The following is a 27,569-nucleotide window of genomic DNA, read 5'->3' on the forward strand; positions in this document are numbered from 1 at the left end:
TTGATCCCGCACGACCCCACGTTCTCACATGATCTTTCCGGAACGCGACCGACGCCGAAACGCAGCGCATCCGCGTGTACATTCGTACGGTTGAATTTGTTGCTTATCAATTTAATTAATGGGCGCTTTCTGGAGGCCCGCACTACGATCGCCGGATGATCACCGGCGGGCAACGTTTTCCGACCGTCAGTCGTTACCGGGCGTTTGTGGTCGACGGTTGCACACACTAGCTGGAGACGGTTCCGTTTCGTAATTGGCTTTCTGTCCGTCTGCAGGCACACACGATCACCCGGTGTCCCTCTCGGCGGGGATACAACAATTGGATAAAGTGCGTAGGGAGAAGCATCCGTGCCAGTGTCAGAAGCAGCTGTCAAAGATCGAGCCTCCGACTGGAACGATGGGTTAGTAGGCGGCAGCATCAACACACATCGTGCACGTGCCCGCACCGTGGTGATGGTAGTGCTACGCAGTACGATTTTCTTACTGTCGGTCAAATTCATCGTTTCAGTGCACCGGCAGCTAAAGCGGCAACACTCGGGCCTGCCGCAGATGGAGTCGCTGTCGCGCTTCAGCAGCATCCCGGTGGTGGAAACCGGCATCAAAACGGCCGGCAGTGTGTACGAGCGGGTGAAAGCAAGCAACGGCCTGCTGACGTGGGGCTTCGAGACGGCCGAATCGCTCACGTACGCACTGATCGACTCGCTGCGCCCGGCCACCAAGATGATCCAGGGGCCGCTGCACCAGCTGGACAGCATCATGTGCAAAAGTCTCGATCTGGTCGAGCAGAAGGTACCCTCGATGTATCTTCCGCCCGAGATGGTACGGTTGATGGTGCGGCACGAACGCAGGGAGATCCGCACCGTACTGAAACTTCGCCTCTGCTTCGTTACCTTTTCTTTTGGCAGATGTTTTGGAACACGAAGGAATACATGTCGGACCATTTGATGAAGCCGGTCCTGTCGCGGGCCAATTCGATGAAAAATTTGGGCCACGCAGTGCTGGAATCGCGCGTCTCCAACTATGCCGCTGGCCGGATCGACGGGGCACTCGTCGTTTGTGACAAATACGTCGAGCGGTACCTTCCGACGGAGCCGCAGGATCAGCCAGACTGTAAGTATGCCGCTTGTATGTGAACGCTGCGAGTGTATGCGTGTGTGTGAGTGAATTTGTGTTGGTAGCTTATCAGCCGGTATCGCTGAGGCGGGCACGTTCCTGGCAGCAGCACGGCTATCATGCGATTCCATTGACCTGCATGATCCCAAGCGAACGGATGATAGGACTGCACGCTACCAGCCATTGCATGCTGATTATGTGCCCAAGCGTGCATGATCGGATGGGCCCTGGCCAACAGTACCCTGTGCGTATTGGTCGGTATTTATAGGTTCCGTTTTCTTCATTTCTTTGTTTTCCATCAACATTGTAAATGTTATTTTTTGTTGAAATTTCGTTTCTCATTGCAACAAAACAGTTTTGAATGATTACTGAAGAAACATGCATGTACAATCCGAATGCAACCAAAATTAACCTCCTCCACCTTCCCCGTCCTTGCCATACAGCGTGCGGTGCAGCTCCACCGGCAGACGACTCGAACGAGATGCACGTCGTGAAAACGTTCCACCGTGGCCAGCAGCTGTCCCGCAAGCTGAAGCGCCGGCTCACCTTCCGCACCCGCCAGGAGCTGAGCGCGCTGAAGAAGCAAAGTACCGAGGCGGTCCACGTGGTGGCGTACGCGGCCGAACTGATCGCGACAAACCCACGGGAGGCGTTGCAGAAAGCCGTCGAGCTGTGGCGCTACCTCAGCAAGGATGAACCCGAAAACCAGGCCCGGCCCCGCACGCTCGAGCAGGTGGCCGTACTGTTGACGCGCGAGTCCGCCCGCAAGATGGTGCACCTGATCAACTTTGTCACCGGTGCGGTCACGCGCGTCCCGAAAGCCGTCCGCGCCCAGACGCGCGAGCTGGTGCATCACTTCCTGTTCGCGACCGAGCGGCTGATGAAGACGGTCCATCTGGAGAAGGCAAAGGCGGCGACACTGTCCGAGGCTAGCGGGCTCGTGCACCGCATTCAGCATACCTACGACGATCTGCAGAACCAAACCAACCTGGCACTGGTAAGTGGGAGCGGAACGTAGCCAACGCATCTCATCTCAATGAGCATTTGTCGCTCAAAAACTACTTTTTGTTATGCACAAAATTACGTATCGTGTTCATGTTCTGATTGGTCGGTTCAAAATTTTTCGCCCTCTCATGCCTTCCCGCCCTCAGCATGGTCAGTTGTCGCTGGCTAACATTGATCGGCACGATTTTATCCATTGGCTTTTGTTGAAAGTGGTAAGTGGACGCTGCAAAATTATCTTCCACACGTTCATCTGCTCTGTGTGTAAAATGTCTTTTTTTGAATTGTAACAATTTTTTTAAAACAATGATTCTTTGCGTATGCACCGACTGATAGCACAGTAACATCCTTTTGTCACGCTGCATCTATTTACAGGAACGCTTGGCAGTCTTTCTTTCCGGGCGCTTGGAGGCGGAAAAGATCACCACCAGTGGAAACCCTCGCCGACGCATACAGCCCCGAACAAACAGCAATCCGATGAATTCGAACATTAACGGCGTGTACTAATTTATGTGTGTGTGTGAGTGTGTATTTGTGTATGTTTGTCTATGTGGCAACATAAGTCTGACAAGACTGTGTACTACCAAAACAATCCCCCTTTACCTGGAGTACCTCGATCCAAATGGGAAAGTCAGGGTTGCTCTTTTTCCAGTTAGATTCTAAGTGGATCATTAATATGTAATAATTGTTGTTGTTATAAAAAAAAGAATAAATACAAAGCATGAAAGTTTCAATCTACAAAACACGAATGAAAAAATTGCGTGTGTTTTTTTTTAAATTTAAATAATTCATAAACTATACGTCTTTTATTTTGATCATCTTTATACAGCTTTCTGTCTTACGTTGCTAGAGTTTAAAAACTACCCTCATTCACAACACAGGCAGGAGAGTTTCCTGGTTCCGGTCGCGCCACGCACCGACCAATCTTGCTGTGCCCAGCGCGCGTACCAGACACGCTCTGTTCTGTGTGCCGGTCAGTTCTACGAACGGAGCGAAAAATAATTTACCATTTGCGCTTTCCTTTTTCAGTGTTTAAAATACGAAACGAAACAAGAAACAGGAAGAAAAAAAAACCAGCGACAACACAACAAGCTTACACTATCGCTAACATAACCATCTACGCTGACTGACTCTCTGTGACTACCTGATCAGCGGAGAAGGAGGTTAATAAGGCACATTTGTTGTTTGCCGATCCCGCCTAGATCCGGGATCCGGGCTGGCATTTCCTACTAGAACGGGTTTCGTGTTTGCTTAAAATTTGGCACTAAAATCACTACGACCACCACGATGGGGCAGAAATTATTGGTACCTGGTTGCTCGTACCGTGAACGAAGCTCTCGATCATACCACACCCAACGGACCCGTTTAGTTACACCGCAACATCGCTATCGATCTCGTTTGGCCGTACCGCTGCGTGGAGCTCGGTGTTAAATTATTTAATAACTAAAGGACACAAACACACCCCAGCACACACACACACACACAGACAACACGTACGCGCTGGAAGAAGTCACTATTACTTAAAGTACAAAATCACATTGACATCTCCAGCGCCTGTCCCGGCAATATTGTGCATCCGGTTCAACCGGTGCCAGTTGGGATATGGCTTTGACGGCATCGGGCACAATGTTTTCGCTGTCTGTCTTTCCGTCGATTCAGTTTCGAGCCTAGGGAGGGAAGAAAATCAAAAGAAAGATCACATGAGTAAGTTTCAAGTGCAGAAAAGGTCCATCATTCTTTTGCGTTACTAAGCATAAGCCCGTTTTGTAAGTGAGTGCAGCATAAACGCATAAATATTCATATTGTAGCGGTTGAGAGCGCCAAAAAACCTGTACGGTAGCATGCAAATATTTGAAAGCGTGTGGTAAGGTTGCAGATGTGTTAAACAAACGCATAAGCTCACAAAGCAAGCATCACACGAAAAGCATTAAAAGTGACGATCACATTCGCGCTGCTCGCTAGGGATGCTTTCTAATGCAAATGCAATAATGAGCAACCCGACAAACAACCCCACAGCCCTCTCTGAAGCAGATCTACGACGATGCTCACACAACTCGTTCACAAACCTTTTCTGTTCGCAGTGGATTTATGATGTGAGGTGTTGGGTAGTTGTTGTTTGCTGTTGGTCGGTGATCGGTGTTTTAGCGACACCCTCGCTAGGCATAATGAGATCCTGTGCCCTTGCAGTATGTTCTCCCGAGTGCCTCGGTGTGTGTAGGTGTGTGTGTGAGGGTATGGATGTGTCGTGATCGTAGTGTCTTTTTTGTTGCTGACGAGGGATTGCATTGAGATGCTGGTGGTACTAGAACGGTTGAACGCGCAGTGCTTGTTCGTATATTGGTCCCCGTTTGGTTCCGTTTTACACCTTCCCAACAACCCACTAAACAACCCGCTCGCACCCAACACCAGCACTGCCACCCCTTTTACTGCTGTTGTGAACCGGAATGGTTGTTGGTGTGTTTGGTGCTGGGCGTGGTGGTGGTAGTGGTAGTGATGGTGCCATTAGTGGTAGCTGCAGTGTCACCGTGATCAATGTTAATATTGTCTAGCTCGATGTCGGAACAGTTGTCCGAGTTGGACAGTGCCGAGTCCATCGAGGTGATGGTGTTATTTACTTTTTTGTCACTGAACGTGTCGCCGGGCCGCTTGGGCAGGAGAGGATCTTCCGCCGAAATGCCGTTGTTGTTGTCCGATTCTGCGAATGAAAATGGGGAAAAGAAACGCCCACATAAAGCTCTCATCCTTTTAGGTGCTCAGGACGTCTGTCACCGCGCGCTGCTCACCCTTACCTTTCTGAGCAAGTGCTCGTGCTTCCTCCTCCTGTTTGGCCTTCACCGTTTCCGGCGTCAGTGTGCCATTGTTAACGCTCTCGATCGCCGTTCGCAGCTGGAAGGAATGGGCAAAGGATATTAGAATGCAACGTGTGCCGTGTTTGGAGCAGCCCAATAGCTTACCTCCTTCAGCGCGACCACACCGACCAGACGGCCAACGTTCGTTACGTACGCATGGTTGATGCCAACCATCGAGAACAGCGAGTGAACCTTCAGGATCGACGTGCGCTCGACCAGCTGGAACGGGGCCGGATCGATGTGCAGATTGCCGACATCGATCGGCTTCGCCATCTCCTCCATCTCCCACGCCTTCTGGTCCTCGGGCGACATGTCGATCACGCGCTCCCGCGGCAGCTGCACCTTCTTCGAGATGCCGGGCGTCAGCGGGGCGACCTCCGACCCGACAATGCTGGGCGTACCGATCGACCCAATCTCCGGATCGGGCGTCACGTCCTGCAGCGTGGCCGACTTGCGGAAGATGATGTCGAACGCGGACCGGATGCGGCTCTCCGTGCCCGTGATCGTCGTGTACGGCGTGTGCACGGGGCTGTGCGGGGACAGCGGGCTGAAGCCCTTCAGCGTGAACGAGTTCGTCTTCTTGAGGATCGATTTCTTCGGCTGCGTCGCGCCAAACACGGGCCCGCTCGTGAGCGACGCGTTCGATTCGCGGCGAGCCTGCGGCGGTAGCATCTCGTTGTTCGCCCGCTCGCGCAGCTTCAGTATGTCCGGTGCCGGCACGACCTCGAACCGGGAGGGGCGGCGCGCCTTGGCCGCCTCGGCCGCTTCCCGCTTCTGGCGCTCCTGCTCCTCCCGGGCCTTCTCCTCCGCTTCCTTCATCAGCTTGGCGGCGACCTCGAGGCGCTTCTCGCGCCCAATGTGCTTGTCGATCATTTTGATCAGCTCGTAGCGCTGTACGCTGCCGAGCAGCGTCCGGTTGTCCGGGCTGTCGACGATCGGCAGGCTGCGCAGGCTCTTGTTCGCCTTCAGTATCTCCTTCAGCTGCTGGTACGAGATTCCCTTCCAGATGTAGCGCACGTCGCGCACCATAAAGTCCTCCACGTAGATGTTGTACATGCCGGACCCGGACGGCAGCAGATCGGGCAGGTAGGGTAGCTTCTTGATGAGTATGATGCTGTCGTACATGGACGGTTGGAGCAGGGCGGCGACGGCATTCGAGATGAGGGCCGCTATCATGACCGGCACGATGTGCGTGATTTGGCCGGTCATCTCGAACACGATCACGCCGACGGACACGGTGTGCGTGACGGCGCCGGAGAAAGCGGCCGCCCCGACCACCGAGTAGCCGCCCGGGATGATCGGGGCCAGCATGCCGCCGTACCGGACGCCGTGCGGGAACCACAGATGCATCGCTTCGCCGATGATCCGGCCGAACGCGGCACCGATTTTGAACACTGGTATGAACATACCGGATGGCACGGGAATGGTTGACGCGATGATCGACATGAAGAACTGGAAAGGAGGGATGAGACACACAAAACAGTTTAGCATGTGGAGCTCATTTCGCGCACTCGCGCAGCTTACCGTGTAGAGCAAATAAATAATAAGGTTGGCAAACACGTTCGTCTCCGGGGTGCGCCAGTTCGAGACGACGGCCGCCTGCTCGACCGTGAGCTCGTGCTTGGTCCAGGTAAAGTTGGAGAACAGCTGGTGCACCTGGTCGTGTGTGCTCAGCTCGCCGGCAATATACTTTCCGAAGCCCAGCGGAAATGAGAGCGTGGCCACTATGAGCGCCACAATGCCGGGATACAGGAAACGGCTGGAAGGTTAGTGGTAGAAACAGGTTAGAGCATCAAGACGCATCAGGAATTGCGGACGCAACTACTTACTTCTTCTGGAGAAATTTGTTCATCTTTTTGTTCGATCGCATAAACAGCACGTACTTCCGATGGACCCATACGTACAGTGCGCCACCTAGACCACAAACGAGACTGGCAAACGGGGTAGGAAGCTGTCGTCAGTACATAGTCAGCAGCGCTAACGTTCCCTCAACCCTCAACCCCACACTACTTACCCGATCAGCGCAAACACAAACAGCTCCTGCGGGTCGAACGGAAAGTCCGACGTGAAGTTGGTGGAAAACATGGCCGTCACCGTGTCCGCCTTCTGGAACCAGACGGCCAGCAGCCGGAAGACGGTCGCGCCGCACACCGCGGCAAAGAAGCCGCGCCAGTAGTTGCGTACCGCAAAGTACGTCGTGGTGACCTCGATGCTGAACAGCACGCCCCCGATCGGGGCGGCGAAGCAGGCGCCGACACCGACGGCACAGGCCGCCGCCAGCATCTCCGTGTTGCGCGATTCGTTCTCGTAGATCGATTGGAATGATGTGATGATCTTACTTAGCAGCTGCGACACTATACTAGCTATATGTACAAACGGGCCCTCCTTGCCGAGCGGCATGCCGCTGCCGAGCGTCGCCGTCAGCCCGATCACCTTCGCGACGAGCGTCTTGAACGTGAGGTACTCCTTCAGCGCGACGCCGCGCAGTATCGTCTTCATCTCCGGTATGCCCGAGCCGATGCTCTGCGGTGCGACCAGATGGACGAAGCCGGCCGAAAACAGGATCAGACAGACGGGCAGCGACACCCAGGCGAGGTACTGCAGTACCGGATGGTTCGTGAGATCGCGGTACAGCCACACGCGTGCTGGAGGTTGGGAAGACGGGGGAGCATTCAAGGTTTGCAAATAGTCAATGGAAAAACGGTCGTCTTGTCTAGCCAGCACACTTACAGTTCGTGCACATCGAGATGCCTTTATCCATCACGTAGGATAGCAGGGCCATGATGATGCCGAGCAGCGCCAGGAACACCCAGTCCTCGCCGAGCCGGGCGAACGTGTTGCGCCACAGCCACGATGCCGCCTTGAAGAACTTGTTGTCCCGCACGTCCAACAGTTCCTGCAACGATTTCCATCTAGTTGTTTTATAATTTTTGAAAAGTGGGCCATCACTTTCGTGCTCCAACACCGGTACACCACAAACCACTGGAGCGATAGCGAAGATTGAGAAGGAAGGGAAGGATAAGGAAGGCCAGAGTGACCCTTAGGTGGAGATGTCAGGATGTCGTTGGGAACGGTTCGCAATTACCTTGTTTCTTGCTTTATCATCTTTCTTTCTTCGTCGTTCAAGAAGCCTGAGTCTTCGCGCTTCATCTTTGGCGTATTCTCCTAGATCCTTCGTGTAGCGACCATACATCTGTGTGAGGGGCAAGCAGGAAAGATGAGTTAGTTTAGTTAGATCCTTGCGCGTTTAATGAAATGTTGCAAACGGGCAGCTCATGCAAATTCATATGATACAGTTTTCATAAAAAATTAAAATGTCTTAAGTATGTAAAACTACTGCAACACATGCAACATAACAATAAAGCAATTGAGGTTGTCAAACAAGCGTATCATATCAAGCTGAAATTAAATCGTCCTAAAACTTAAAGAGAAAATGGCTTTTAAAAGATTAATTCAAAATGGCAAAATATGTTGAATGTATAAACACAGACACACAAACCTTCATACGTTTTATCCCAACCCATAATGTCGGCAACGCAAACAACGCAACGAATCAACACACCAAACCTCTGGCCAATTTCATCAGCTTGAAGCAGAATGCGGCACGAGCATACAAAAATATGACTGATGACAGCAAGGGGCCGGTATTTGTTTGTTTCTTTTTTTGCATGGTGCTAACTCTCATTAAACACCAACCATAATTGTTGTCCTAGACAGAGAATGGGAAACAATAGAAGCAAGAGCAAATTTGTTGCAGGCTAAGAATAGCGCCTCCCGACTGTCATGGGATGGCAGACATGTACACACCAATGCTCGTCGTAGGACGCAAAGCATTACGCCGAGACTGAGCCGACGCAGAGTGCCAGAGCATCTTTTGAGGGTGTCGTAATAGTTGTATAGCAATAGGTGCAATCCCATTCTCCCACCTCACAACGGTGCAGAAATGTCACCCAAAAAACTGAGACGGAAGGAACGGAACCAGGACAACGGGTACCTAATCCAACGATAATTAATTGTTACACTGCACTTGAACCCTCCCAGGATTGTCCCAGGTAGCGCCAAGAAGTGAATGGTGAAGTGAGGAGCACGGTCAGATGCAAAGCATCTTAATAGAAGCGAACAGATTGAAGTGTTTTGAGCCTGAAAACAAACCGACTGAAGGAACGATCAGTGCTGATCAGTGACAGATGGTTTGAACTTGTTTGTATTGTTCTTAAGAAAGCTAATTGATCGTTTCTGATCGTTACACTCATTGTGCAATGATTATAAAGACATTAAAAGTGTTTTAAAAGGAAAAAATGAGACATCTTCTTGGATGAATTACATGAACATACTAAACCATAAATCCCAGCCGCCGAAGAACCGTCATGCTGACAGAAAGCTATTTAAAAACAACTCCCAACTACTGCGTGCGTAACGATCGGCAGAAATGAGATATGTTTTGTGTACCAGTGCCAGCCTGTTGGACAGTGGCCGTCAATAAAAGGAAACGTAAAACACACATTAATGCTTTCTACGTGCGAGCATGTTTTGACAGACAATACAACAAACATATGCCGGAAAGCGTTAGAAAGCAACAGCAAAAATGAACATAAAATAGGATTTCCTAGCAGATGATGTTGTGCACGTTTGTCTCGTTTCATTTTCCACCGTCAGGTGTCATAACGGAAATTGAAGGAAGCTGTTGATCTCATTGATCGTAGGATTTCTTGGAGCATTGAACGATTCGGGACGCAATAACATTCAGAAATAAGAAAAAAAAAACAAACATACACACACAATTGAAGCAAAACGAAAGTAAACTGAGGTGATCACATTGAAGAAGCTGGATGTTTGTTGGTTGTAGGAAGAAGGATGCCTGGTTGGGTGGGATGTAAACTTCATCTCTGCAAGTGTTTCTGCGTGTGTTTGTCTGTGTCCTTCCTTGTGTGCCACCGCACTTACGTAGTAGAACTCTTCAATCTCGATGTCGACGATACTACGCCGAATCTCGTCCTTATCGGCCGGATCGAGATCGTCCAGCCCACTGCCAGCGGGACAGTCATCGGGCGACGGTACATCGATCAGCATTGCATTGGACCTACTGCTGGTGTGCATGTTGGTGGTGCTGCTTCTGCTACTGCTACTGCTGGTCGTCGGAAGGCATGCACTGGTTTCACTATTCCTACTACCGTTTTCCACACCGTCCGGCCGAACCGGCATCTCCCCGGGGTCATTCTTTTCCACCACCCGATGCTGGTGTCCAAGCGGCGGTGGAACTATGGCAGCCGTTTTCGCCAGCACTAGCAGTGCGTTCCGCTTGAGCCGCTTGCGGCGACTGTTCAGCCGCTTGCGGTGATATTTCTCGCGCTGGATGTCTAGCGAATCCTTGCGGCGCAGGATAAACTCTGGCTCGAACGAAAAATCCCGCACGTACTCATCTTTGATCGGTATATGCATCGGCGAACGGTGATCGAAGGGAAGCGAAAGGGAAACGGGGTTTGTTTAAGCAACTAGCGAAGTGAGGAAAGATTAAGTAGACAAAATGCTGCCGTTTTGAATTCTGCCGTTCGCTAGCTCGATTAACAAATCCCGTTTTATACGACAAGGTCACATCGCTAGACTACAAACGACGGAACGTTATGGGTTGGGTCATGCCAGGGGCGGCAAAATTTGGCAATCGCAAATGCGCCAATGCATGATTCATCGTTTCGTTTCCTTCCTCCAACGTACCATACCGGGAGCGCTTGCGATGCAGGGTCGTGAAATGATACGCAAACCGTAACAGAGACCCTTCGGGGCAATGTAACGTGGATCGTGTGACAATAGCAACGAAGGGCGTTACGACCCACTTCGCTAGTGAAAAGGTGTGTAATAATAGAGCAAACACAAAAATAGGACCTTAAAAAATAGTACAGTAGCAAACGGACGCACAGTGGCCACTTCCTAGCTGTTGCAAAATCTTGTGAGATCTAAATTTTTTGTATATTTTTTGCAATCTTTTGTAGTATTAATTTCCCCTTCAAAAATGAATGCTTGCGAGACAAAATGCAAACGGGATTTGTTCTCAAATTGAAGAAATAACTATAGAACGCAGTTCTTCTCGCTAAAGTATGCCTATAAGTCACCAAGTTTTGTGCTACTACTCAGTTTTTGCAGTTTTAACCAAATGTCCAACAGCGCGGATCAATCTTTGATTAGAAAATATCTGTGTTTGTCTAAGAATTGTTGCTTTTAGTATGAAATATTCAATTTTTTTAACGAGTAGTAAGTTGTAGTATCGGACAACTTGCATTCATCATACTATTACTTTATAAACATTGAATGCTTTGTGTGAACGTTAAAACTAGGCTTGACTAGGACAAATATTTCAGCTACTTGAGCGACTTGACTATATGACTGTATTAGTATCTAGCACACAGACTAAGATACTAATAAAACATTGTTGTAATAGCGGCTTGGCAATGAAATGTATAATAAAATTGGTGACTTAGAACCGAGACCTACAAGCGGCCACGCCTGTAGTTTGCTAAACAGTATTAATTGCAAGATAATTAAACAACGCTACATCACATACATCTTCTGCAACAGTTAATAAGATACAGTATTAATACACAAGTGTTATGTTCCGCTCTCCATTGAGCACAGTATTAGACACCTAAATACATCGAACGCGCTCTGGCAGGTTAATGATGGGCAGCACACAAAAACAACGGAAGAAAACTAGCTTGCAACTACAATGTACAGGCTCCTTGCTGGAACTTCACCCCCAAAACTACGATCACTGAATGGGTTAGAACGACAACCTACTAGCTACAGTGCCGGGCACACAGGTTTGCTTGCGATAGAAACACACGACGCGATTAGCACACGTGCTGATGAGACACATATTCTAGCTACGGTACGGTAAATCATCGCTAAGCGCAATAAAACGAACGCATCGATCGAACTCACATAATTCCAACTGCAGTCTTCTACAACAGTATGTCTGTGTGTGTATGTGTGTTTGGGTTTTTGTGTTTAGGTGGCAGGCTCTGGTGTGCTGGTGGTGAAAGGGGAAATCGGAGGACACTAAATCACTTTACACTAACCCCGAAAGGATATGTGAGAGAAAGCAACGCACAGCAAGTTTTCCGTCGGGAGCACAACGTTTTACACTTATTGAACGCCCTGTAGCTCTCATCTATAGACTGCTTCACACTGTTTCACACGTGATGCATTGCATTGTTCACCCATGTACATCGGTGCATGAAAGGATACAATTGTCGTCATCGATGATGTACGCCTAGTAGTAGTGGCTAGGTAGTGGTGGTGATGGTGGTACCAAACACTCGGTGCCAAAAACAAAACAAAAATCACACCACGCAGCTGGTGCTAGTGCCAGAGCTGCCAAAATACACCCGAATTCAACCGAGACAATCACAACAACGGTACCATCATCATACCGACACGAGTGAATGTCGTCATCATCGACCGGGACGCCGGGGGGTGGAAATCTAGGGTTCCTAACGATCACAACGACCGTTCGATAGGGAGCAACGGGCTGCTTTCGCTTTCAGATTGTCCACAGTTGGCCGCAGGAAGTAGGAAGAGAGGTTGCTACCGGATCATCGAAAAAACAAAAAAAAGCGCAGTCAGCGTAATGAAGATGTACTTCACCGTTTACCGCTTCATTTTCCTTCTCAAACGGTCTCTGCCACAAACCGCCTCGGTCGCATACTATCTGCTGCGGGGTGGAAAACCTGCCCTCTCTGCACGATGCTCTCATAGTCTGTACAACACACGGTGCGGTTATTGTGTTTTACGGCGGACCATCCGGCAGACCGGTGGGGTTTATTTTTACAAGCGACATACTCTTTTCCTGCTTTGCGTCGCAACATACACCGAGCGATGCCCTACCCCCACCTCCCCACCCCTTCATCCGTGTCCCAGAGACGCGTTACCGTTTGTTCTGGGCTGAACCGACACCGTCTGGCCGTGTACTGTCGTTTCCACAAAAAAACGGTTCACAACCAAATCTTAACGACCTTCAAAGGGGTGTTTTTTTAATGTTTTCTTCAAAAATCAAACTACAACTATGTTGTCTCTTTTTCACATGTACGTTCCCTGCGAACCCTACGCGATCGACGTTTTGCCCATCAAGATCAAGTTCACGTTCACGCAATGTCACGGATCACACACACCTACACACACACACAAGTGGCATGGATGGCAGTGGATTTTTCACTCGGTGCTATTGACCCGTGGACGTGTAAATCACAAGGTGCTTAAGCTTTTTCTTTGCAGCTCTCTGCATGAGGCCACACCATTACCTTCCTGAGGCACCTTCACGATCACAGCGTTACGATCGAGCTCATGGCGGTGCTGCTGCATTTGGCGACCAGTAACGCGTCTGCCTTTTATTATTTGGCGTTATTGCATGCAAAACCGATCACTATCAACACAGCACACTGAACTGCAGCTCCCTGCCACACGGCAGACACTATCTGCGGCACTATGGGGCGATCGAAGCGCGCGCTCGAGCTGTGGCGTATCACACAGACGAAAAACACCCGCAGCCCGCAGAATGGACATTCGCGACCCGACTGACTGACTGGCAAGGGCGGAAAAATGGGTTTGAATTTTCCCGACACACACGGGGCGGGTTGTAGCAACGCGCTCTAAATCACAATACATCTATCTGCTACCATATGCGAATACCACCCATACATGCTGGGCGGGCCCGAACACATAGCTCACACACATCGGTCACGATAGTACCGCACGACCGTGCGAGTGAATGTGTGGTGGTCATTTGGTTGCTTGAGAATGATTTTTTTTTGGGGGGAGGTGGGAGTGAAGGACACGAAACTTTTGCCATTTCCCATTGACCATACCCCGATTCCACTGTTTCTCCCTGCCCGGTGAAGAAAGGGGTACTCGTGAAGAGGTGGAGGGGTTGAAAAATGAAAAATCGTCAAGTTCACCGTCACTCACGTGTGGCGATACAGGGACGGGATGTGTCTCAAAACGGCCACGCTGCCCCATTGTCTGAATCGTTGAGGTGCTTTTCCCGCACTATTCCTCCTCCCTTCCGCCACGATGTAGCTAGAGATTCGGTAGTGCAGCCTAAACGGACGTCACTATTTCTAGTGTGATGAAAAGATGATCTAGCCTGTCAAATAGCATGGACAAAGAAGATCCTACGCAGAGCGGTCATACGGTCAAAAACAATTGCTTATAAAGTTGTTTTCACGTACTCAAAAATTATACTTCCTTTCGTCTAGCAGTATTTTATGCATCTTTGCACCCACACACCATTAAACCCTTAAATCATCGAGTAGATCTTGCCCCGGCTTCCATTCAATTCACCCACGGCGGGGATCGATGAGCGATCGGGAAGTGGGCAGAGTGCCGCTGCCTTTGCACTGCAATTTAATTATCTGTTTTGCTGGCATTATACCCAACTCGCTGCCGTGCGGTTCGCCCGCAACAGTGCAGCTATTAATGGCAACCCCCTGGATGAGATGCGGTGTGACAAGAGGAGGAGGAGGAGCAGCAGCACAGGGAGCACGAAGCGTAATAGTAGCCGCGCCGTTGACGCCCGATCACTAGGGACAGTTTACTACTTCCTGCCATTTTGTAGACCGATTTATGCACCGAAGCGACTCAACCTCCCCGTTGGTGGTCGTGGGGAAAAGCCGGTTCGAATCTATCAATCATCTATTACCACCTGCGCACCTGGTGCAGTATGCCGCTTAGGGTAGCGACAATGGGGGGAATGGGAGGATTTGCGAGCGGGCACCATTACGACTCATCAATTCTCAAACATGCATGCATGCGACTGCATTCGCCGGTGCCAGCTGATCTGCTTTTTTGTTGCCGTTTGTGTGTTTGCTGCCCGGCATTTTGTGTTCCATTCATTCAATGAGGAATGAGAAATGTGGGCAGCGCACGTATGATTTACGATACTGGCAATGGTCAGCGCACACACACACACATGGTGCACAATGTACTAAATGGCAAATGGGATTTTTGCGTACCTTTTCAAAAGCGTCTTCTGAATCGGTTGCGAGGGGTTAAAAATAAACAGATGCTTGGAATTTGTTTTCAAACAACTTCGAAAGCATTACATTTCGTACTTAATTTAGAAACACCGATAAGTTCGTAGCGTGTTGACGTCAGATATTGCTTATTGTATTGCATGTTTGCTGAATCCGGTGCGACTTTTATCTTAATGTTTCATCCACTTTTAGTCATTGCGCTATGACTTTCAGTGGATTCAAACATTGTACTGCATAGCTCCAAAACCTTGGAAACTTCAATAACAAATAGCGTATTTTTGCAGGGAGTTCTACATAATTATTGACAAAATAGAGACAACGTTTGTCAAAAGCTATCATAATTCAGTGGGCGGTGGTATCATGCTCAAGCTGTTGTAACTTGTCCAAAGTGGTTTGTCAAATGAAAAAGTAGTAGTTCTATTTTAGAAGAACGTTCCAAGGCTCTACGAAAAATTTAAATTGGACACCAAGGAGTGGTTCTTGATAAATATTCTATAAAAATACAATAAGAACTTACAGACACTTGCAATATATTGAAAAAGGCATTGGAAATTATCCGAATGGTGAGAAATGGAGTTTTATATAGAAATGAGAAGTTCCTATTCCTGAAACCCTTTCCGATGTAAAGCCTATACATTACTCTTTCGGATAACTGTCTATTCCAGTCGATATAGCGTAATCTGGCATGCCAGCATTGCTACAACTACAATTAAGTGAAAAAAAATATCGATGCAACGAAAACGAACATGGTTCTGTCTTTTTTTTTTCGACTCGAAAATCAAAATTATGTTGTAGTATGAACAATATTCAGCGTGGTTCATCGTCTCTATTAAACGATCTCTTACAATTTTAAAGAACGATTATTTTGTAGAATAACATGCAGACATTGTTGATGATAATTTGATTACTTTTTTCGTACAATAGCACAACATCAACACCAGCAGAACCAGTAATAATCAGCTGAAGCACTTTAGGAAGCTAACCAGTTTTAGTCACGAGACAACCACAAATGTCCCATTATTTTTCTCCCCGATTTTAAACATCATTATCAATACATCAGACATCATTTTCGTGGAAAATTCGTGAATCCACCGCCGCTGAAATTGCCGGTTCTAATTTACGTTTCAATTATCGTACCCGTAAATCCAATCGCTTCTAGACATGACTGATATCTCAAGGACCAAACTATTGCTGCGATGTTTTCATGCACGCAATCCAGCACAGCATGCAGCGTGGATTGGCACGTGCGCATGCAAACAAACCGAAAGCAGATAACTTGCGCTTACGAGCGTGCGTATGTATCCATCCTCGTCCGTTTCGTACGCCTCGTCGCTACTGCTGACCGAGCTGCTGTCCTGATCGACGGTGTCGCTCATGCTGGGCATCGGCATCGGATAGAACGCTTGGGCGCGCCGTTTGCGCGACGATTTCTTCTGCCGCGGCAAGTTATCCATCGAGGCGTTCAGCAGGCGGCGCTCGCGGAACTCTCTGTTTTCCATGCGCAGCCGGGCGATAAAGAGAAAGGTGGAGCCCACATTGCCCCGGTTAATGCGCCATAGTTGCCCTCTTCGAACGGTCAAAATTGTGGTAGTCACCTCCCCACAATAAAAAGTACATGCAAACCAACCCAAAACATTTACCTGAGCACCCGCTCGAAGCTGGCCCACTCCTCGTCCACCAGCTCGACGTTCTCCTCGCCGAACTCCTCGTCGTGAAAGATGCGCTCGGTGTAGTCGGTGCTGTTGGCACGGAGCCGCTCCAGCCCACCGCTACCCGGATGTCCCCGGTGCCCACCGACCCGGTCACGCATCTTTCCCGCCCGATCGGTGCCGGATTTTCGCCACATCGCACCACACTCAACGATCACTAGGTAGAGCCCGACGTAGAGGGATGGGCTTTCCGAACGGAAAGAAAGGATCGCGAATGCGAGTACACAAAAGCTGCAAACGTAGATGACGCAGATCGCAGGCCAGCACTGACGCAGCACGGATCACCACCGAGCGCACAAAGGCAGGAACTTATTTAATTTGATACAATTTAGAGCTCAATTCGTGTTTCTAGCGAACGGTAAGAGCATTATGCGGGAATGTATGCGAAAAGGGAACGGCCGCACCCGATTGGCTTAACGAGAAGACGGGGAGAATTGACCTAACACCAACTGGTGCCGGGAAGTCTGGAGAGCTGTCTTCAAAGCCAGTCTATGCGCGCACGAACTGGGTCAAATCATTCACAGAGATAATGCTTTACAGAAGGAACCGAAATTTGCGCACATTCATCAATACACACACTCTGGAATTTCTGGTTCGTCCTCCCCTAACTCCAATGCTCTCGAAGCGTATGTCACGGATGGGGGCGCGTTCTTCTAATTGCTGTCAGCTTAGGCCTTCCTCCACACAGCGCAGCCTAACACTTTGGGCACCAAAAAGCATCTCTTCTGTCAGTAAGATGCGTCGTTCACTGAACCGGAAGTAGTGTTTGCTTGCGTTGAAAACACACAGACACACACAGACATACACACACAAACACTTCACGGATGGCAGGAGCGTACTGGCAAGCAACCGAATCGCACAAAGATCACCCTAGAACTGTGGAACACCGATCGTTTACCAACTTGTCGGCAATCTGCTCCGGGTCTACCGGGCCTGAGTGTGACTTTCTTCGCAAAGGCGCTTCCGAGATGACCATATTACTGTCCCGGTTGCACTGCTCACCATCACCATCACCGGTTGCGGTGAAATATTTAAATTGATGGATTTTAATTGGAAAATTAGTGCCTCGAGTGCTCCGGAGTGAACACACGAGCGTAGCGGGAAGAAGCGCCAGCCTGGACAGCCAGATGGCCCATGCTGTCTCCGTAGTCACTGTCTCTCTGACATGAGTCAGTTAGCAGCAGAGTGTGAGGTAAGAGGAGAACAGTGTCTTGCCCCAGCGAACCCCCTACCACACCCTTTTCGAGAAGACGTCTGTCCAGCGTCATGTTACGAAACGAGCAAATGGAGAAGAGCAGTAGTAGTTACCTCGACCGTAGCGTACTGGCTGTCCCACAGCAGCGGATGCGGCCGTCTGGTCCGCTCTTTCTTGAGGGTTTCCGTCCGGACCATTGCTGTGCGTTGTAGACCGCAGGTATTCAGTGTCCCCGTGTCCACCGCAACCGTGGGACACTAAACTATACCCGTACCGAACTACTAGACGTGAAAATGATACCGGTAATGTTCTTTTATAGATTCCCGGCGCTGCTTTTACTCCTTAGCAAGAATGCGAAAGCGTGTTCCGCTCTTATCGAAGTTTCAATATTTGGGAGCAAGTGTTTTAATTAAGCGCAGCGCACCACGCCAAACAGTTGGAATGTCCACGCATCTTGCACCTTTTTCCCGTGATTGCGTCATTGGGCCCACTGTTCAATAGACTGCGGGCAAGATAGTGCCGCGTGTGCGCGATCATTACGATCATTAAAAGCTTTTGTCAACAGTAGCATATCTCTTGCGGGTTGCGTTGGTAGTTGGGTGGAGAATTCTGAAGGTTGGAGAAAAACTATCGTATCTTACGGCAATTGGCAAGTGTATTGAGTATTGTAAAACTGCTACAGGCCAACCTGTGACCTTGTAACTGCCTGGAGATGTACTCCAGCTATGGCTATTCTACTTAGAAGCCAACAATGGGACACCAGAACCACCCAAACGATTATTACCATTATCATAATCATGTATGAAACAGCTCCACGAAACGTCAGGCAAATGGAAAATGAGTTTAAAATCAACTTTAGAGCCAAAAACAGGTTTTTTGCACTCCCTAAAAAGGGGAGAGCATTAAAAAAGCATTAAACTATAATAGATAACCAGCTTTGCGATAATCGCTTACAACAGGGTACTATTCAGGGGAAAACTGCTACAAAACAGTAGTCACGCACGTTTTCTAATGATCTTAATAACATTTAATAAACAGGCTAAACTTAAAAACAGATTCACTGACAGCTTCAGTACGATCTGGAGTCGTGCAATGCATCTTTTACTGAGAGCGGTAAAGGACACAACACATCCAAATACAATTGGCATCAGTTCAGCCGCTTGTCGAGTCATCCTCAGGCCGATGCTTGACGGCTGCTGGGCGTGACAGGCACATAAATTTCCCTTTCGTACAGGCGACTGCATCGAGCGGCACCGTCGCTAATGCGGCTTGACCTAGGTCGGGTTCAACACGATTCCGCTGTACCGGTGGGCATATCTTTTGATCGATAGACCCCGGCTCTCGCTCCTCGGGATTCGTTTTGAAGGGTACGTATGTAAGCCAACAGCTCGTGGCAGACAATTGGAAACGAATAAAAACATTTTGGCATAGGTTATATTTGTCTGAGCGATAGGTACAAATTTGGTTTCTCTGTAATTTTGGCAAAGAATATATGCAAAGAGTTGTACCAAAAAGTACCCCATCCGGAGTTGGGGGCCTCCGCGAGCGACAATCAATGTGGTTGTTTCAGGGCAACACATTTTGCCCTTTAATTAATAATGATTTGTTTTACTAATTGAAAGTTACGAAAATAGATAAATACAAAAACAGCCCTTCGCACACAATTCTACCATATGCATTGGTATATCGTTAGCAACAGAGTTGTGGCAACGGCAGCGGCTAATCGAACTACGATAAAGTCTTAATTCCCCAAACCTAAATACATACTGCGGACTGATTGCAAACCACAACCAAGACGCAAGGTGTGCTTCCCGCAGGGAATGTCGATGAACTCATCAAACCACGATGCGATCAGGCGGTCACAAATCCTCCGATCCATTTTTAACCCCACTCCACGGTGCGGTTGGCCAAACAGGGAAGGAAATAGAACGTATCGATTCCCTGCCCATAAGGCAACACGTAACAATGATAGGGCCGTGGCAGTGGCCACAGGGACAGTTTGATAAGCGAAAGAGAATATCATGATACCGGGGGACAAAGGTATTAACGGGTTAATGCTTTTATTGTTTAATTAGAGTAGATTAGTTGCGTTTGTGTGTGTTGTCCACATAATTCTACAGAAGCTTTAAAGGGTTTTTAGAAACACTTTAAAGTATATACTCCAGCAAAGAAATCAAAGGAAACCACTCACTAAGAGATTCTATTTCCTCCGTTTTACGTTGTTTTTTGGGTCGAAACTCATAAGGAACACGCAAAAGACAACAAGCGCATACGCCATCGGATGGACGAACGACGTGGCATTCGGTCTAATGAAAACTCCTTACGCTAACAATCACATGCGCCGGAATGCATGCCACCAGCGTGCACGCTTGGATGCGCTTGCATCATTGAGGTCAACGTCAAGGCCGCTGCAACGGATCTACTGCAAAGGTCTGCCGGAACCGGGTACGGTGCGTAAAACCGGGAGGGAAGAACGTTTGCGTTTACCCACCACCATGCGCAAACAGAGCACATTTCCATTGGCTCCTCCCTCGATTACCTTTTGCCTTCCATTCAGTTTTCATTGATTGCATACAAACCGGTTCCAATCCGTTCGAGTGGGAGGGTAACTGGAGCTGCAGGGTGGACGGACTCTAGTATTTGTGTGTGTGTGTGTGTGTGTGTGTGTGTGTGTGTGTGTGTGTGTAGTTGCTGATGCATCTCAGCCACGCTCAAACCTACGCACCACAGCTGGAACCCGTTATACGCATCGATAGTCGTGTGGCGCGTGCGCCAAAGTCGCCGTGACGGATATGGCGCGAGAATGCAGTCACGTGCACGCGTGCAATGCAAACAAGGCGCGCGTGCACACACACACGCACCCAACACACACACTCCGCATTCCTGGCCGATTAGCATTGTGGCAAGTGGCGCTCTTACCGTATTTTCATTGCTGTCCTCCCCGTCGCCTTTGCCCTGGTAACCGACTTCCTGCAGTAGTGCCGTCGTGTAGCGATTGAACCGACGTGGGTTGTACGGGGGTTTTCCGTCGATTTTCATCGTGCAGCGTGTAAGAAACAGGTAGTGTTGTTCTGGTTGCAGCAAAATACGGGAAAACAGCTACAAAAAAGCCCCCCACACGAATTGAACCGTTCAATGCGTCCCGCGCGCGACACTGACACTGGCCGGCAAACGGTTGTGCAAACGCTCAGGACAAGGTTCGGGTACGTTTGTTTTCTTCTTTTCCAGCGGGAACAACAGGAGGCAAAAAATCCCCACCCGGAAAGATATAAAAGTCTCCGCGCGGTTGGGTCGATAAAATCTGCACTCTCCGGTAAAAGCATTTCGATGCCACGCCGCTGGCCGCTATCGGTGAGATACAGTTTTGATCGAAAACCAGCGTAGCATCAGCGGCAGAAATCAGTTAAGGTGAGCCCTTACCAGCCTCTTATCAATCGGTGTGGAGCTCCACGGTCAGGGACTACGGTGATAGCATTGCAGATTGGAGTGGGCAGGCAAGGGAGGTGCGGTACGATTCGATGAAGTTCATCACCATGGTCCAGTGGCGCTGGAAAGGTCTTTCCCAGTATCGTGCGATGTTTCTGGAGAACTGCTGGTGTCAAGTTTAATGTTGTGTCCGTGAAAAGCAATGGCAAAAGGGAACATTATCTATCGATACGAAGACAGTGGTGTGTGATGGAGTGATCTTTGCCCTTTTTTTTGGGAATAGGTGATTTCGTTCATTAGTAGGTTCGATGGTCTAAAAGATCACCTTATCCGGTTGTAGGGCAACGTTGCGGAATCGCAATGATGTACGTGCTTGGCAGTCCCCACTGTTCTTAACCTTGCCCCAAATTCTTATCCCATTATCAAATCAGGTTCTATTCAGAAGATTTTGATAGTCATTGTGTCAACTTTGGTTTACTTTCCGTATATTCAATTACACAACTTCAAACCCTGTATAAGTAGTGACCGAGTAGATCCCAGCCACTAGATAACTGTCAAAATGTAATACCGTGTGTACTTGAAAAGGTCGCTGTCGTTATCAGTACTGCAGTACTTATCCTAAGCATCTATTCGGATTGTGGATGAATAATCATATCTTTATATCCAACATAATCCCAAATAACCTCTGATCTGATCTTAGTCTTTCTAAGTCTTAGTCTTAGTCTTTCTATGTTTTCCAAGTTTTTCCCTAGGTCTCCAACACTGTACTTGTTTCGATTGTATTCCCGGAATCAGATCGTCAATGTTTCTGTTCTGGTCTGAATTGTTAATTAAATAGGAAACTTGACGCACCGGTTATCGGTTAAATAAACGATGTACGCGTGCCACGTGCCCAAACATGCCGACTATGTTTGGGTTAATCACCGAATGACTGATGCTACCGAATCGTAAAACAATTAAGCGATCACCACTCGCAACAGATAAGATCCGGTTGTTGATGCATTCATCATGCTTGAGCATAGCGTACGACAACAACAACTTCATGTTGGTTTTTATCTAATTTTCGGTGTCGCTGGGCAAAACAAACGATAAACCTTATCGGAATGACGGTGGCCATAATAGACGGGCAAGCGTCAGCTTAGGTAATTATTTGGGTTTGTTTGTATTCCGTCTACAACGAACGCGCCCATATTAAAGGTTCCTGACACTAAATGAGTCTCGAAAGCCTCTATAGGCCGGCATGACCACGTAGGTCGTTATGCCAAAAAGAAGCAAGAAGAAGTTATGATAAAGTAAGGCGTGCATATCGCATAAAACTAACACATCTGCTACTGCATTAACTTGATTTAAATTCATAAAGCGATGTATCTTGTGCATTTTTCCACTTTTTATGCCAATGGCATACAGTTATTGATCAAGGATGAATGCACCTCAGTTCCTCAAGGAAACAGACGATCGTTAAACATTGCAAAGCATACCAACCGTGCAACAAGGTTCGCGAAAATAAAAACGCCCCCTTATGATTAGCCTTTTTTGGCGCTGCATTATCAATTCCTAGCAGCTAGCGGCGTCCCTACTCCAAGCCACGCATACCAGCAACTCTCTCTCTCTCGACCGGGACGTGAAACCTTCGTCATAACGACGAATCTGGATGCTTTGTTTGCGCGGGTGCGCCTTTGCGTTTGTTTGATCATTCTATCCCACTGTCAACAGAGGGTAGTTCAGGGGCGAAGGTTCGTGCTGGTCATCATGGTGGTGGTGCTTTACCCAAACGCACGCCGTATACCATTTAGCGGCGAGTTGGCATGTCGGGATTCTTGCCCGGCACGGTTTATAGATAAAAAAAGCTACTTTCGAAGAGAAATATTAACCCATTCATGCTCGTGCACGTTCAAATACGACGATCGCTTAAGCCTATATGCACAATGTCCCAGTTGTGTGTACTTACCAGCGTGTGCGTGTAGCCGAGACCGGGCTCCTCGTCGTCGCTCTGTAGCTCCGCCATCATCTGCTTTACCGGTGTGATCTTCGTCGGCACAGTAAGGAAGTCCATCTCGCCATTGGCGCTTCCGACGCCCGCCATGCCAAACTTTCGGTTCTTCATCGTTGCGGGATGGCCCGGGAGGGATGATCGGTTGTCAATCTCAAACACAAACTAACTTCACACTGCGTCCTCGGTTAACTGGTACCGGGCATAACACATCAAAACCGTTTTACCGCACAACACTTTTTTATCTTTCCCTCCCGTTTCGGGTAAAATCGGCACATATGTCACGACACTGGAACTACACAAAACACTAGCTTCTAACGTCTCGTATGTTACGCGCGTGAGACAGAGTAAACCTGCAAAAGATTGGAAAAGCAAACGAGAAAATAAATGGTAACGTAAAGGGGATCCAGAGCCAATGTGTCAATCAGATCGGTCAATCGTGAGCCTCACGTGATGCAGCGAACCGCGTTCGGTGACGTGCTCGCCGTCAGATGATAACCTGCAGCTCTCTCGGCTCGTATAGTTGAGTGATAATGAAATGCTCAAGTCTACGCGTTTAGCGATCACATGCCAAATGTGCGATATAGCTTAGTGTACAGCGTTGTACGAATATGTTGTGCATTGTTTGCGACTCTTTTTTTTTCTTGTCTGAGTTGCTTCATGTTCCTATTTTGTGTCGTGAATTCTGTTTTAGATCATTTTTTCGGCAAATATTGACAAATGTTGAACAATCTGCTTCGTGCTATACAAAGGATATTTCATCCAAACATTTTTAGAACAACATTCAAAAAAATGATTCCTTTTTTAAGACTTCATCAAAAATGAGATTTTGAATGTTATCAGTCTGTAATAGATTGTGTTTCTTAAATGGACAACCTTTTCCGAATATTGAAGGCTCTATTTCATGCAAAATTTGAACTTAAGACTATCATATCGTTAAACCATGCCAGATCACAGATCTACATTGCCGACCGAGCATCTAGCTTCCTCTCGAATGGTTGCAAAATCAAGAAAACGCGGGATTTCCTGCAATTTACACCCAAGCGATATGCATTGATTTAAACGATACGAGCAGCTGGCGGGGAATTTGTTTGTATTTCCAACGGACAAGACATTACAACCCATCAGCATGATCTCATCGCGCTCAGAGTGTGACATTACACAGCGCCCGCGAGGAAAAGGTCTCCGGCATTGATTGATTCGGCGGCACAACTGCAATCACTTCGCGCCCCAATTAAATGCATTATTTTGTGTCCCAGCCCGGTCTAGCCCGAGGCAGCTCTATGCACTTTGCCGCTCAACCCTGCACAGAACAATTGCCCACCCATCGCACACACACAGACACCCAGTCGATGGTTGATAAAGCGATGACTGTTGCCTGAAGGCACAACGAAGGACTTTCATTGAGATTTTACTTATGCTAGGCATGAACCGGTAGCCGCGTTAATCCGATAGTGCACCGCACGTCGCTGCGCTAAAGGGTCGAACGTTGGCTGCTGCATTTCCTTGTTGGGGTTGAATGGGGGGTGGGTTTGGGCGCTGGGCAAGGCAAGCAACGCCGCCCCGTATCGTATGCATTCCAGCCTTGGTGTCGTTGGGGGCCGCTCCAGCACACTCCAGCGGCAATCGGGTTTGCTCCGCACAGATAAGATACCGACGCCCGGACCGCACGACTCTCGCTGCTGCTGCTGCTGCTGCTGGTGCTGTCTTCCAGCATGCTCTCAAATGGGCCAGTCTTTGAGCACTTGTAATCTTTACAACTATCAGGCTCTGTTCTGTTCGTGAAAACAATGTACCGAGCCAGGCGCCCGGCTCTTGTCACGGTCAGTCTAGATCGCTCAAGCTTTCCATCACTGCCCGGGGACAGTTTTACGATATTGTCGATGGGAAAGGGTTTTTGGTTTTTTTTCTCTCTCGCGAAGCACTTGTCATTACCGGGACTGGGGCTTTAAACAATCGCTTAGGCAATTGAAGCCTCCGGTTGGTTTCGATTGGCTTTCTGGAACGTTCTCGGGGGGAGTGAAAGCAACCACTGCCCAAAGCGCATCGAAAAATTTACACCTCACTAACCTCAATTCCGATGCCACAAAACAGTAACGAAAACAAGTCTAGCTTAGCCGGCGACTTGCCACCGAAAATGTGCCCCGGATGCGCTTATGAAACTTTCACTCCCGATCGAACCGTCATAGACCGCTGGCCGGTATATACAACTGCAACTAAAGATCACACACACATACACATACACCTCTGTTAAGCGGAAACTCCCAACTCCAGCGTACACGGAAGGAAGAGAACAAACCCGGCCGCCCAACCCGTCCCGAAGCACACACTAATGCCAGTCAGCTGTTCTGCTTGTTGTGCTGTTTGTTGCTGCACGCGCACTCCACACACCAACACTGTTCGACCGACAACGAGCGACTCACTGTGAGCGCTACCCTCAGTGACGGCGACAACCAACCTCGACGACGACGACGACGACGACGGCTACAAAAACCACTACGACGACCACGATGGGCATCTGTTTACATCGTTCCAGTGTCCTTCCCCTCTGCGCCATCCGCGCCTTGCTAAACCTTTGCCGGTTGTGCGATCCGCAGCTGATCAAGCCTGAGCCCTACTACCCTATAGACAGGCGCGCGCGCGCGCACAAACACACACTCACTCACTCACTCTCGTGCAAAGCTGGCAGCCGGAACGACGACGACGATGACATTTGCCGGGTGGAGGGAGGTGACTTGATGGCGGGCGCAGTGTGATTAACACATTTTAACCACACGCCTCAACGACACGCACAACTGCACATAGAGAGAGATGGGACGGGGTGCGAAATCGGTCTGCTGCTGCCAGGTGTTTTTTGGAGGCACACTCTCTTGAGAGGGGGGGAGTGAGAAAGGAGGACAGGTAAGACTAACATTGCTCATTGGATTAATGGAATGTTTAATCGTTTCAGTAACGTGTTTGACACACCTGCGTAGTAAGAAGGGAACCGAAGCCACATGTGTGAGCAAATTGTGTTTACAAGTCAATTAGGTTGACAGAAAAACTGAACCTTTTCAGACATAATTCTCAATATAAGTGGCATTACTTCCAAAATAAAAAAAGGGATTCTATAAATATCAAATCTATTCAATTCAATCTCAAATTAAATGTCTTATCAAAATGTGTGTACCACCATTTGGAGAACCCAATACGCCAGACTCGGAACCGTGAGCCAACAGCCGATTAGACGACGACATCGACGATGAGATTGCCGATAGAATTGCGGCTAGCGTGAGGACAGACGACTTGCATGTACGAGCGTGTGAGTGTGAGTTTGTAGTACCTTCCCAGACTGGGACGCTTATCACTGTAGCTATTCGAGCCACTTCGAGGCTCAAGACGACAACAACAGCCGACAGTAAGTATTGTTGATAGTGACACAGTACGACACCCAGTACCGGCGAAGACTGTCCAATCCAATAGACGACCTATTCGCAGCTCTCCGCCAACAAGAACTCAGCAGTTACCTGAGTGACGAATCGCACAGTGTGAAGGTTTCCCAGACGCGGTCGATTACAGCACAGACACAGACGTTAGCAACAGGGCGTCAAAATTTAAAGCTCATCAGGGAGTGTTGTGGTGCGAAAGCGGTAGTCTAACAATGTTCACTGCACTTTCTGGATTTTTGCACCAGGGCCCGATTCTAGACATTGGTAATACATTCATTAATTCTTGCGGTGGATTGGTCTAAGGCTGTCACAGCCTGGCAAAATTAATTAATAATATAAAAATGGTACGTTACACGTCGCCAATTACCATAAATCATTCCATATCTGCAAGGCAAGGCAAAAATTAGCTTCCGACAAGCTGCTAGCCGGGCTGTGGTTATCCTTGCCCCTCCCCAACGCAATCTTGCTGCAGGCTTTATCAGTGGAGCCTTGTCCTGGTCATCCACCTCCACACCAACCCATCCGCCCCAAGCCCCCGATGGCACACTCCGATGAGGCTCCACTTTCTTTCGATTGATGATGCCTTCGGAAGTTGATGTCATCGGCTAAGAAGCCTTCGATTCGAAAAACAAGATCCACCCACCACAAGACCTAGCCACCATCCGAACCCTCCGAACGCAACCGGCTAGATCCGGATGCTCGAGCCGGTAAGCACCGCAAACCAGTTTGCTCCGGACGTATCGCTGAACCGCTGATTGCTTGTTTTCGAAATGACTTGCGAAAGGGGAAGGACGGGGAGCGGGAGCGGGTCAGAATTATGGGTAAATCCCTCAGG

General features: G+C 48.8%; 2 protein-coding genes across 25 annotated transcripts; one reads left to right on the plus strand and one right to left on the minus strand.

Annotated features, from left to right (window-relative positions):
* Positions 1 to 3,191, plus strand: LOC120951437 (lipid storage droplets surface-binding protein 1). Of its 2 annotated transcripts, XM_040370178.2 has the most exons (6): positions 1 to 401; positions 509 to 819; positions 906 to 1,110; positions 1,557 to 2,110; positions 2,265 to 2,330; positions 2,491 to 3,191. In XM_040370178.2, the coding sequence occupies exons 1-6, from the start codon at positions 398 to 400 to the stop codon at positions 2,620 to 2,622; spliced, it is 1,272 nt and encodes a 423-aa protein (XP_040226112.2). In that variant the 5' UTR covers positions 1 to 397; the 3' UTR covers positions 2,623 to 3,191. The 2 variants fall into 2 exon arrangements, with proteins under 2 accessions (XP_040226112.2, XP_049462980.1); XM_049607023.1 differs by lacking the exon at positions 2,265 to 2,330 and having other exon boundaries at positions 4 to 401.
* On the minus strand, positions 2,880 to 25,743 carry LOC120951434 (chloride channel protein 2). Of its 23 annotated transcripts, none has more exons than XM_040370157.2 (11): positions 25,606 to 25,743; positions 23,265 to 23,659; positions 8,050 to 8,157; positions 7,695 to 7,860; positions 6,979 to 7,609; positions 6,794 to 6,895; positions 6,489 to 6,723; positions 5,070 to 6,416; positions 4,905 to 5,001; positions 4,182 to 4,810; positions 2,880 to 3,782 (listed from the first exon to the last, which is right to left on the minus strand). In XM_040370157.2, exons 2-10 carry the CDS (start codon positions 23,418 to 23,420, stop codon positions 4,539 to 4,541), a joined length of 3,114 nt encoding a protein of 1,037 aa, XP_040226091.1. In that variant the 5' UTR covers positions 23,421 to 23,659; positions 25,606 to 25,743; the 3' UTR covers positions 2,880 to 3,782; positions 4,182 to 4,538. The 23 variants fall into 23 exon arrangements, with proteins under 23 accessions (XP_040226091.1, XP_040226090.1, XP_049462976.1 ...); XM_040370156.2 differs by having other exon boundaries at positions 25,586 to 25,743; XM_049607019.1 differs by having other exon boundaries at positions 25,550 to 25,743.
* Positions 25,744 to 27,569: the final 1,826 nt, after the last annotated feature.

The sequence above is a fragment of the Anopheles coluzzii genome, chromosome 2 (genome assembly GCF_943734685.1).
Source record: "Anopheles coluzzii chromosome 2, AcolN3, whole genome shotgun sequence".
Lineage (NCBI taxonomy): Eukaryota > Metazoa > Arthropoda > Insecta > Diptera > Culicidae > Anopheles > Anopheles coluzzii.